General features: G+C 40.9%; 1 protein-coding gene across 1 annotated transcript in view; it reads right to left on the bottom strand.

Annotated features, from left to right (window-relative positions):
• The window catches only part of PARN (poly(A)-specific ribonuclease), a 118,470-nt gene extending 107,802 nt beyond the window's left edge, over positions 1-10,668 (bottom strand). Inside the window, exons 1-7 of the mRNA XM_019710397.2 lie at positions 10,497-10,668; positions 9,963-10,040; positions 8,315-8,394; positions 7,799-7,866; positions 7,633-7,714; positions 3,244-3,304; positions 497-662 (exon numbers count right to left, since the gene is read on the bottom strand). Of these exons, the coding sequence (XP_019565956.2) occupies positions 497-662; positions 3,244-3,304; positions 7,633-7,714; positions 7,799-7,866; positions 8,315-8,394; positions 9,963-10,040; positions 10,497-10,515 (554 nt within the window). The 5' untranslated portion in view covers positions 10,516-10,668. The remainder of the gene's footprint in view (positions 1-496; positions 663-3,243; positions 3,305-7,632; positions 7,715-7,798; positions 7,867-8,314; positions 8,395-9,962; positions 10,041-10,496) is intronic.
• Positions 10,669-12,371: the final 1,703 nt, after the last annotated feature.

The raw sequence follows: 12,371 nt of genomic DNA, 5'->3' as shown, positions 1-12,371 counted from the left end.
TCAAAGAAAAATAATTTATTTTGGCATATTCTTTTTGTTATTGTTGTTATTAATGAATTAGTGACAACTTCTCACCAATACAAGTGACTTAAATCTTTACGTTTCTAGTAAAGCAGTTAATGATATGTAAACTAAGACTAGACACTCCTCCAACGGCACATCTGCTTGTCAGAAACTTCACTGCGAGAGAAAAACACATGCCCATGTTGCAAATATCTGGACCGGCCTGTTTCATTCTTCTGCCTTCAGAGAAACTGGACAGTGGCGGTCAGGCCCGTGGTCCACGCAAAAGGTCTGCCCAGTGACATGTGACAAGTTTAAGTGGAGTACACAGAATCCTCTTAGGATGTGCTGCTGTCACACAAATTCAGATCCTGCCCCTCACATCACACCGCGTGTGTCCTGGGTACATGCGGCGCAGGTTTGGGATACGGATGTCAGCACTGCCCTGGTACGCATTACGCAACGCGCGTTTGGTTTCAGTTTAGAAACTTACACCACTTGGTCAATAAACTTCTTCTGATCCTCAGGAATCATCACAGGACATTTTGATGAGTTGGGAGATACGTAAGATAGAGATCCTGCACCGTTGGACTGCAAACGTTTTTCATCATACTGCTCTCTTAACTGTCTTTCTTCTTCCTGATTTAAATATGGAATTCCTACACATAGGTTTTAAAACAACATATTAGCAGAAGTAACTTTTGAACATAAAAATTATTTAACAAACCAAAGAGTCTAAAATACTCAGGAAAGACTTACATATTTAATAGATTTCAAAAAAATCAACAGAAGAAGCAAATGATTTTGAAATATGTTTGTCTATTCGCGTGCTTCATTCATTCATTAATTCATTCATTCATTCATTCTTCTTTCAGCAGATTTTTATTGGGCATTTACGCTGTGCCAGGAACTGTATTAGGCACTGGAGAATCTAACAGTGAACAAAGTAGATGCATCCTGCTCTGTAGTGAAGGGAATGACTTTAGCCAGGATGATGAGAGAAGGCCACTGTGAGGGAGGGCCCAAATGATAAGGAATCAGACACGTAAAGAGCTGGGGGAAGAGTATTTCCAGCAGGGTTGAGTAAGTATAAATGCCCTGAGGATGGAAATGGCTTGGACTGCTCCAAAAACAGCAAGGAAGGTGGTGTGGCCAGAGCACGATGTCCAGAATGGCATGATGCCAAGTTGGAGAGGATGGAGCCAGATTACACAGGCCCTTTCAGGCCCTAGGAAGAATTAATTTTATCCTAAGACCAATGGGATGCCACTGGAAAGTTTTAGGAAAGATAATTACATTACCTGCCTCATATTTTAAAAAGATCATTTTGACTCCTGTGAGAGTTGAAATAGGGAGGTCAGCTAGAAGCACGTCCGCTGCAATTGTCCAGGCAAGAGATGACTGCTTAGATCAGAGGTCAGTACACTTTTTCTTAAAGGGACAAACAGTAATGTTTTAGGCTTGTGGCCATATAAGTATCTCAATTGCAACTATTAAGAACGACGACGAGCCCAAGTCAAGGCTGTCCAATGCCATGCCCATGAATTGGGAGACGGAGGGGTGGCAGGCAGAGCTGGTGACACAGCCCTGAGAACGGTGGCTCCTGAAAAGAGGGCATGCAAGGGGTATGAACGTGGCCCGGGGAAACAAGGCTTCCTCCTGCTGCCTGGCTGGAGATCCCTGTGTTTGAGAGGGCTGCACGGGGGGTGGCAGCAAGGAATCCCCTGGCTCCGTTTCAGACAAGGAAGTCAAAGGCACTTCTGACAAGACTCCCAGGAAAAGCAGTCTGGCATTTAGAGGGACTGCATGGAGAGTTGGTAAGGAAGAGAAGTGAAGGTCTGCAGCAGATTTACAGTAACACCAGCATGAAGATAAGAGTCCTGGTAGTAACAGATGGCCTGGGAGTCCTGATTCATCTGTGACTAAAATAAGCCAAGGTCTGACTAGAAAGCAATGAGAATGAGGCACAATCCAAATTAGCTGTTTCTCTCCTTTTATGAAAACAAAACCAGCAGGCTAGAAACTACACTACATCCATGAGTCTGGTTTAAGAAATCCCTTCAAAAGAGTTTTGCACTTACTCCAGCAGAGTGCTGTAGCTACATTTGGAATTTGTACCTTATCATGGCTTTCAGAGTCAAGTATGAGCCAAGTGAAAAAACTTATACACCCACTTGGTTCATCATTGTGTTACGTAGTTTTGGCTCCAAAATGTTTTCAGTATTTCCCAAAATCAAAATGATCGACAGAAATTACAATGCAGCATCGCTGCAAGTTAAAAAAAGTACGGCATGGGTTCTAACAGCCTCCTAAGGAGATCACGCTGAGGGGAAGAGAGTGTATTTGAAGTCTATGTTCTAATACTTTTGTTGAGAAAAATCTCCTTCTTTAACCTCACTCAATAATTCTATATTCACCCTGGAAAAGAATTTAGGAGACTAATTAAATTAAAAGCAGTTATTGAGCTTATAGCAGCAGGTGCTTAATACAGCTGAGAACCAAAAGCTTTTCCAAACACTTTTCAGGAAATAAATGAAGGAAGGAAGGAAACCACTCCAGGGTGCTCTAACATCCAACATGCATTCATCGAAATTTAATGGTCACCTCCCTGATACGCAGAGGAGTCATGGTATGTACCAAGGGTATGGAATGAGACAGTCCCTTTTCTCGGGGTGCTCAGCAGCCTATCACACCAGCAAGATAGCTGGTGTGCAGTCTAGGCAGACTTCTTTCCTCTCATGAGAAATGGAGAAATCGCCTCCAAGTATAAAACAAGCGCCAATTGGAAAAGGGAGTTTTCACTACAGGATTACTGGAAGCCAGCTACTTTTTCAAGTACTATACCATTTGTCTCACTGAAGGAAAACAAGGAAGCATTCCCCACAGGCAGTCTGTTAGGTGAGTAAGTCATATAGAAAAAACTATGAATAACTACGTTATTCTATGTTATAACTAGTACAAGTAGTTGATTCACATAGAATAAATGAGTAAACTCCACTCAATAAAACTGGGAGTTTGAGAGGCCTCATTAGAGCTAAGTAAAGTGGCATCGACTCCCCATTCAGTTCCTGGCTGATTAGGCTTTTTTAAAAAAAAGTATAATGAACGAGTTTTTAACTCTAAGGCTGCACATAATGTACTGGAAACCTGAGATTCTGTCTCAGAGAGCAGGCACAATAAAATAATTCTCAACCACATCCAGATTTACAAGTTCTAAAGGTAACTCACACTTAATCTTACCATTGCGAAAAACTTTATTAAAATCAAATCCTTGGCTTGCCAGAAAGTCAATGCTTGAGCTCTGAAACAAGAGTAAACAGAACATACATTTTGGTGATATTAATGGCAGGTGTGTGAACAGAAGTAGAAAAGTAACTCAGGTGAGTAAACACAGGTGACCAGGCAAGGAACTAACATGCCGAAGGTCAGAAGACACGGGATCTCTAGTCCCAGGCTGCCAAACAATCCATTAGTTTACTTAATCTGGGCTCTGTTCCTTTATAACTTATAGAACAAATATCCTTTGTTTTACAATATTTAAGAAAATTTTACTTGGTGAACATATAGTCTCCCAATAGGCAGAAAACTCCTGATCACTGTACTGACTAAGAGACTATAAATGGAAATAAAACGTATTTATATTATCTCACCCCAGGTTTTGAGTTTAAGATAGTTCACATATGCAGGCTGTGAGACATCAATCTCCATTTCAAATTAGATTCTGAAAACCCAAAATTTTAATTGGATGTTGTCTGCATTCAAGATCAAAATAGAGAAAGTTCCCAGTAACAAGACTTACTAAACAAACATTAAGTCAAACCTAGGGTGGGTTGAAATCTACAAGTAGACTTAAATAAAAATATGAGTAAGACCACACGTGGTACCCAAGTATGGCACAGCCAGCAGTTCTTATTCAAGATGACTGAAGAGTGGGAAACATGACGGTAGCTACTCCAGTGTTACTCTTGTTTTAAGCCAGAATATGAAGGTGAGGCACCTGAATCATCTTAACCTGGCCCTCCGTTGAACTACCTTTCCTCAACTGTCCTTTGCCATCACATCAATCCAGATTCAGGGACATCAGGGACCATCCGTGATTCAGGGACCATCCCATTAGCCTCATTACAGTATTCACTTTAGAGATATGGTTGAAGACAAGGTTTTTTACGTTAATGATTTCTTTATGATAATGAAGGGGAATTGTTCTGAGGTCTCTAGTCTGAGCAAAGCTGAACTGCTGAGCCCTGGTTTGTTTTGATCCTATGGCCAGATTGTGTGTTTCCCTCTGTCTCTGAGGAAGCTCAGGGACACAATACGTGAGACTCTCTTTGGTATGTTCTTATCATACCATACTAACCATCCTCATTTTTCTTTTCTTCCAATTTTTCATTTACTTATTATCTTAATTTTGTGTTAAAAGGTACCTTTATTAGCCAACACAGATTCTTTTCAAAATATGATGGGATATAAAAAGGCAATCTTACCATGAGAGAGAGAGAGAGACAGAGACAGAGACAGAGAGAGAGACAGAGACAGAGACAGACACTTGGGTCCATGCACATCATTTTCCCTCATGTCCAGGTCCTCTATGCTTTAAAACAAGCAACCTTTATGCCCACATCTTCCCTTCTAACCCTGTTCTGAACCAAAACCAAACGTCTTCTTACCTGGACCACAAGCCTCCTTCTGTCCACCATGTCTGAGTATTCTTGAAACTCTGCCCTCCTAAATATTCTATCACAGAGGCACTGAAAGACAGACTATGGAAAGGCAGTTTTGTCCCCCCTGTCACTGGACTCCAAAACTTCCTAACTTACTTCTCTTTAAAAATCCAGAGTCAAAGCGCCATCTGTTCCCTTTTTGGAGCTATCTATTTTCTACTCAAACACCTTTTATTTAACTTGCACAACAATATAAATGTACCTAATGCCACTGAACTTAAAACCACTTAAAATGGTAAATTTTATATGTATTTTTTACTGTAATTTTTTTCAAAAACCTTTGAACCAACAAAATCTATTTGTGGTTTACTTACCACTACCTTTGATTCATGCTAACTGTACCACTTTCAGGATTCAAGAGATGAGCACAGCTATTTGGGAGGATATCAAAATCTATCAAAATTTTAAATGCATATGCCCTATGAGTCACCAATTCCCTTGCTAGGCAATCGATCCTATAAAAATATTCCTACATATGCCCAAAAATATAGTGCATGAGGATATTGATTATAACATTGTTTAAAATAAGAAACCATTGGAAAGCTTCTAAATTCCAATTCGATAAATTACACTTATCTGTACTATGAAATATGAAGACACTGTGTTGAGTGGAAAATGAAAGCTACATAAAATATTATTAGGATTGTGTGTATATCACAAGAAAAAAGCTACAACTATGTATATGTGTATAGACATATGGGTATATATAGACATGCATATAAACTCTAGAAAAAAGGCGTGACATGGGGAAAGAAGTGGTATGGGGAAGAGGACATTAAAAACAACACCTCATGTTTTTTTTTACTGTATAGATAGCAGCAATGTTTTGATTTTTCACACCCAATGTATGTATTATCTTCCACGAATTCAACTATAGATGTTCAGTCAGAAAAAGGAAGAAGAAGAAGAGGAGGAGAAGATGAAAACAATGTAAGTGCCATGCTATTCTGCCCTCCATTCCACTGGATGGGTTGGTTCACTCACTGGGAGTGTGTGTGGCTCGTATACCCCTCCATCCACATCCCGCCTAGTGTGTGAGCGTCTCACTGTGTACAGACATTTATTTTTCAAAGAGCCTATCATGTTGTTTTATGTCCAAACTCCATCTGCTTTAAGGGTAGTAAGAGCCTTTCCAGAGTGATTTTTGACTAGACACCATGCTCACCCTACTTGCTGACTCTAGACCCGAGCTCCTGTACAACATGCAACTCTGTTGCAAGTCATAGCAATTGAAACAAAATAAAACCTTAGATGGAGAGCAAAAGAAATAAAATTCAAGGATACTAAATTATTTCCTTATCAATGCAAATCACAAGTGTATGTACTGAGTCTAAACCTTTCTCTGCCTTTGCTTTTCCAAACTAGAGAATTACAGCCTTTTTCTCCCATTGTCCACTTTAGACATTAGTCTCTGTCTGGCCTGTCTTCAAGACTAGTATTATCTTCTTCTTCTTTCAGGAGTCGGTGGCAACTAGAACTGCAAGAATCATTCCAGGTGTGGCCACAGAATGGCTTTGTACAATGGGTAGATGCTTCTGATCTGTTTCCAACACATTTCCTAAAATAGCTGTTTGTGTTGGTCTTTTAGAACACACACACACACACACACACACACACACACACACCCCTCTCCGTTATCCCTAAGGTATCTCATTGCTACTCTTTGCTTTTGTTTGATTAACCCCTGACTAAAGCCATGGAACCCAACTTTAAGAAACTGTCTTCCCTTGCTACTGCTGGAAAACTGTAGCCACACAAATTTCCAAACTCAGCCTATTTTTCTCTCAGTGAAAATCTACAAATACTGTTTAATTAAGCATCCTATACTAAGGTGATTGGTAAACAGCTGTTAATTGACTGTAGGATAAAGAAAATAACAACTATGATTTACTTGCTAATTTAAGAAAACAGGTTACAAGACCAAAATTGCCTTCACTTTTTCTCTTTAGCCCCAGGCACTATTAAGATTAACTCTCAATTTCATTTGCTTATATTCTGCCTTATTACAGAAAGAATCTGAAATGACTCAGTCACTCAGAAGCCTGCCCTCCAGGCTTTCTTAACTGTATTACTACTTACATGCCAGTGAAAGGAAAGTCGGGAAGACTCAAATGAACTAATGTTGCTACTGAGAGAAGAGGGTATACAAGATTATAAGGGAAAAAAGATGAACACTATCTTCAATCACATATCCATACACTATACCACTTACTCACAGTCTCCTTACCCGTTATAAGATTATTAAGAAGCCAGAAAAAGGAAACTGATATTTACTGAATGTCTGCCACGTCAGCTACAAGCCCAAAGGGGATAATCTACCGGGGAACCTCCCATATCCTTACCATGGCTCATAAAGTAAGCCCTCTCCTCCCCAGGAGGAAAAAGTAGTCTTTCCATCTTCTCTTTCCTAATTGATGAGCGTACGTAGTTTACCCTCTTCCCTCTTCTGAGTTTTCTTTTAGACACGATACACACATATGCTGTTCTTCCAGAAAATAAAGCTCTACCCTTGCAGTTGGATACAAGGAGAATGGGCTGGGGAGAAGCCTGCAGGTCGTGAGCTGTACATTCAATTCAGGTGTAAGATATTAAAAATCCCAAGTAGATCCACATTACAAAGCCAAGTTCTCAAATTCAGTTTTACTAATGAAGCTCATGTTCTGATTTCCATCTGCCTGTCTCTTGCATCTTATTCCTTAATTCATTCTGAAGTAAAGGGGGAGGTAGCAGTGTCATTAATTTACAATCCCCAAACTGAAGGTCAGAGAGGTGAAATGATTTGCCCAAAACCCAAAGTTAATGGCAGACCCAAATTTTAAAGACAATTCTGATTCCACATTTCCACACTGCCTCACCAGCAATTCATAAGAGAAAAGAAAAAAAGAAAAAACAAAATTATGCTACTAACCTGACAAACAAATTTGACATCTGGTGAGGATCTATTGAAAGGTTTCGGGAAAACATAGAAGTTAAACGACTTTGTTATATACCTGGGAAAATAAGATAAAAGGAGACTTAGGGGGTTACATTATGCCATGACACAAGAATTCCCACCACTTGTTAAAACAACCTACTTTGAATCTGTGTAGTCATACTTAAAAGTGCAAAGGCCAAACTGAAACAGCAAAAAGTCCATGGAATGCTGGAAAAGAGAAATAAAACATCTGTCAAAACAGTGCGATATATTCCACGCGAGCAACAGTATTTTCAAAGAGGTGGGCTTTCTGATTACTCAACTTGACTTTGCAGAATACTTCTGATTAGAACAGATGACAGAAATTTATATACATTTAAAAAAAATTTTTTTCTAATTAAGCACCTACTCACCATCCAGAGCATTATATTAGGCCTATTTCCAAATGATTAAAATAACCACATCGTATTTCCTACAAATCAAATTAACACTGGAAATACTAAACCTTCCCCAATATGCTTTCCTGCAAACAATTATTTTTGCTGTTGTTTTAAACAACACTAAAATAACATTTTGTAGCTGGAGCTGAGAAGTTAATATGCAAGTGTAATGACTGTATTTCTCTGTAATTCAACATGAAGACCAAGATGGGGAAAAACAATTTTTTTTCACTTACCTTTTTAAGCTTCTGATACCTTTCTTCTGGAGTGTCAAAACCATTTGTTAATGCAGTAACTGAAGGTCCATCACTGATTCCTAGATGTTCAAGAAATAAGTTTTTAACTTGTTAATAAATGCTAACATAAAAACGTCAATCAACTATTCAATGGCTCTGTAATTTGATATTCTTATGAATTATGATTAATTGGAAGTGCCCCTTACTTCATTTTTCAAACTTAGCATTGATTTCTTTTTTTTTATTGGGGAATATTGGGAAACAGTGTGTTTTTCCAGGACCCATCAGCTAGCTCCATGTCAAGTCGTTTGCAATCTAGCTGTGGAGGGCTCAGCTCACTGGCCCATGTGGGAAATGAACCAGCGACCTTGATGTTATGAGCACTGGGCTCTAACAACTAAGCAAACTGGCCGCCCTAATTAGCATTCATTTCACTGGCCACCAAGCTAAACTCCATAACAACGACTTTAGAGATGTGAATGTTTCAATTTGAAAATGGGCAGTTCTGGTGTCTAAAAAGGGTTTCAAAACACAGTAATGACTTAAGAAAACAATCTGTAGGATTGAATAAATTTTGCTGCTTTCAATAGATTAATGCATAATCTCTTATCAACAAATCCTAAAGAATATTATTGTTAGAGTCCCAGTCTTGGCCAACATTTTGGAGTAACACCTATACAACAAAGGTATTTTCAAGGTCAAGAGGAAATTATTTCTGGTGAAAACTCTTAGCTTCCCAGGGAATTGACTCCAACTAGAACCGATAGGTTTAATTAAAGCCAATAACCATATTTACCCAGCATGGATTCCTTTAGAAAGAGCTGAAGAGTTTTTTAAACATGGAAAATCAGGTAGTGAAAGTGGATATTTATACCAAAGAAATCCAACTGTTCATACTGACTTCAACTATTTAAAAATTAGTGTTTAATCCAAAGGAAAAAAAACCTTGCAATTTTAAGTGCGGATAAAATATTACACACAGATGCACACCCCTGCCAAGGTAAGCAATGAACACTTCACGAATGCCAAAAGGAATACCCTCATTTATCTGGAAAAGCCTAACCCTAAAGCCAGTCACAAAGGGCAAATATTATGTGATTCCACTTACAGGAAATGCCTAGAGTAGTCAAAATCATCCAGACAGAAATAGTGGCTGCAGGAGGCAGCGGGAAGGGAGGAATTGGGAGTTGTTGTTCAATGGGTAGAGTTTCAGTTTGGGAAGACGAAAAAGTTCTGGAGATGGATGGAGATGGTCGTACAACAATATGTACTTAATGCCACTCAACTAAAAGTACTTCAAACGACTTAAAATGGTAAATTTTGTTATGTTTATTTTTACCACACACACACACAGTGCCTGACCCTAACCCTCAAGTTCTCTACTATGCGCCTGTCAAACTGTTTTAAAGCCTTAAGCAGCACATCTGCAACCCTCAGAGCTCCAACAATCACAACCCCCCTCAAAACGCCATGGCAGCCCTATCCTGCTTTTGAAACGTTTAAGAGATAATGCTGAGACTCACGGAAACTGCCCAAGGTTTTAAACAGGGAAGGGGGGGCCAGCAAGCAAAAGTTGGGGCAAGGGGTCAGGAGGAGCCGTAACTACGCATTACAAGGTGCCAGCCTCAAGCCTGCGAGCGAGGGATACCTGAAAACTCCCCATCGATGGCAAAGAAGTCCGCCTCCTCTATGGCCTCGTACACTTTTTGAAGATTACTCTTAAAATCTGCGGAGAAACCGAGAAGCAGCTCAGAACGGGTAGCCTGGCTTCCTGCCCATGGGCTCCTAAGGGGAGAGGGCTGAGGCATTCCTAAGGCCTCGGACTGGAGGACAGGTCCTGGAGGGATGTGCGGAACGGAGAGGGTCACCTCCCCGAGGGGTGCACTGGCCTTCAGGGGATCAAGTCCCCAAAGGGCGCAGGAGCCGGAGGAGACAAGAACTGAGTGCACCTGCCAGAGAAGAACATGGTCCTACGGGGTGCACGGGAGAGCAAGGCCCCGAGGGGTGCACGGGCCAGAGAGGACCAAGACCCCAACAGGCGCACAGGCTTAAGGGGGGCAAAGCCCTGAGGGTGCTGCCTCAGCCCGTCCCCGAAAAGCAGACCGGCCGGCTGTGGCCCGGGCCTAGCAGGCCAGGTGAGGAGGGCCATGGGGACGCCGTGAGTTGCACGACGGACACGCACTGCTCCTGATTATCTCCATTCTGCAGGGTGGCCGGAACCCCGGCCCTGCCCGGGTCCGCCTCAGCCGTTCTACTCGCAGAGTTCCGCGGGAACCACAAGAGCAGCGAAGGAAGCAGCGACGGAGACAGCGGCGGCGACTTCCGGGAGCAGCGCGCGCCGGCGCGCGTCACGTGCGCCTGCGTCACGGAGGGGCGGGGCCAAGACTGGGCTCCCCACGCCCCTTAGGACGGAGAAGAGGCGAGGCTAGCGAAGTCTCCAAGGCGTGGTCTGACTTGTGAGGCCAGGCCGTAGGGCGTTGACTCAGAAGAAACGTGCACGTCCTGACACCCAGTCGATGAATCAATATTTCCTGGCACTGTGTGCCAGGCACTATGAAAGGAATGGGGATACAGCGATAAACACAAAAGACAAGGTTCCTGCTTCGTTGCAGTTTAGCTTGGGGGAGCACGATAATCTCTTTAAAGAGAAAGAGCAGGGTGCTGCAATGAAAATAATGGGAGGGTGTTACTTAAAGAGGTAATGGAGAAAGCAAAGTTGAGACCTCATCTACTGCACTAGCCACTGGAAATGGAGAGCAAAACAGATGAGGTCTTGCCTAACAGAGTTTTGGGGTTTGCCATTGATCCCCAGAGCTTACATAGTAGATGCTCAACGCAATAAACATGGGCTGAGTGAATGACTTCACCTTGGTCTTTCACAAAAGCCAACTATGAAACTGATAACCATTTTCCCCTCAGAAGGAAATACTAAGTACTGTAAAGAACAAATAAGAGTCTGGCCATATTTTCTGCACCAGGTCCCATAACAAGTCCTTTTTCCTTGCCTCACTCAGTGGAAATTTATATACAGGTAAGTATGACCGCTAACCTAGTGTTAGCAGGAGAGTGGCAGTGAATTCTAAAGTTCAAATGGAATAGGAAGGGGGAAAACTGATATGACAAAGTAGTCAAACCTCCAGTCTAAAATGGCTCTCTGCCTTCTTGTGTCAGCTTCAAAATTCCTAAGTGGAAAGTATTAGCCACTTATGGCCATAAACTTAAATTTTAAGTAATTTGACTTAAATAAGTATCAAAACTTACTATAAAGCTACAGTAATCAAAACAGTGTGGTTTTGATTAAAACTGGCATAAAGACATAGAAATCATGAAATAAAGAAATTAGAACTTTGTGCGCACTGCTGGTGGGAATGTAAAATAATGTAGCTATTATGGAAAATAGTATGGTTGTTCTTAAAAAGTTAAAAATAGATTTGATACAGCAATTCCACTTCTAGGCATGCACCCTAAAGAATTGAAACAGAGGTTTGAACAGCTATTTATTTGTACACCCATTTTATTAGCAGAATTATTCACAATAGCCAGAGTGGAAACAAGCTGTGTCCATCAACAGATGAACAAACAAAATGTGATACACATACAATATATTATCCATCCTTAAAAAGGAAGGAAATTCTAACATGCCACAAACTAGATGAAACTCGAGGACATAATGTTAAGGGAAATAAGCCAGTCACAACAAAACAAATATGGTATGATTCCAGTTATTTTGGTACCTAGAGGAGTCAAATTCATAGACCTAAGTAGAATGCTGGTTACGAGGCTGGAGGAAGGGACCATGCAGAGGTGTTGAATGGATATGGAATTTCAGTTTGGAAAGAAGAAAAAGTCCTAAAGATGGATGGTGATGATGGTGGCACGACAATGTGGATATGCTTAATGCCACTGTGCTGTACACTTAAAACACTTAAAATGGTCATTTTTGTTACATATCTTTTATCAAAATAAAAAAAATATTGATACCTATTACCAGGTTATTATCCTCCAGAAAATGAGTTCACTCTCAGCACTAGCACAGGTCATTACCAATCTTTACTCT

The sequence above is a fragment of the Rhinolophus sinicus genome, linkage group LG18 (genome assembly GCF_036562045.2).
Source record: "Rhinolophus sinicus isolate RSC01 linkage group LG18, ASM3656204v1, whole genome shotgun sequence".
Taxonomy (NCBI): Eukaryota; Metazoa; Chordata; class Mammalia; order Chiroptera; family Rhinolophidae; genus Rhinolophus; species Rhinolophus sinicus.
The sequence above is the reverse complement of the archived record's forward strand: the minus strand, read 5'-3'. Positions and strand labels throughout refer to the sequence as shown.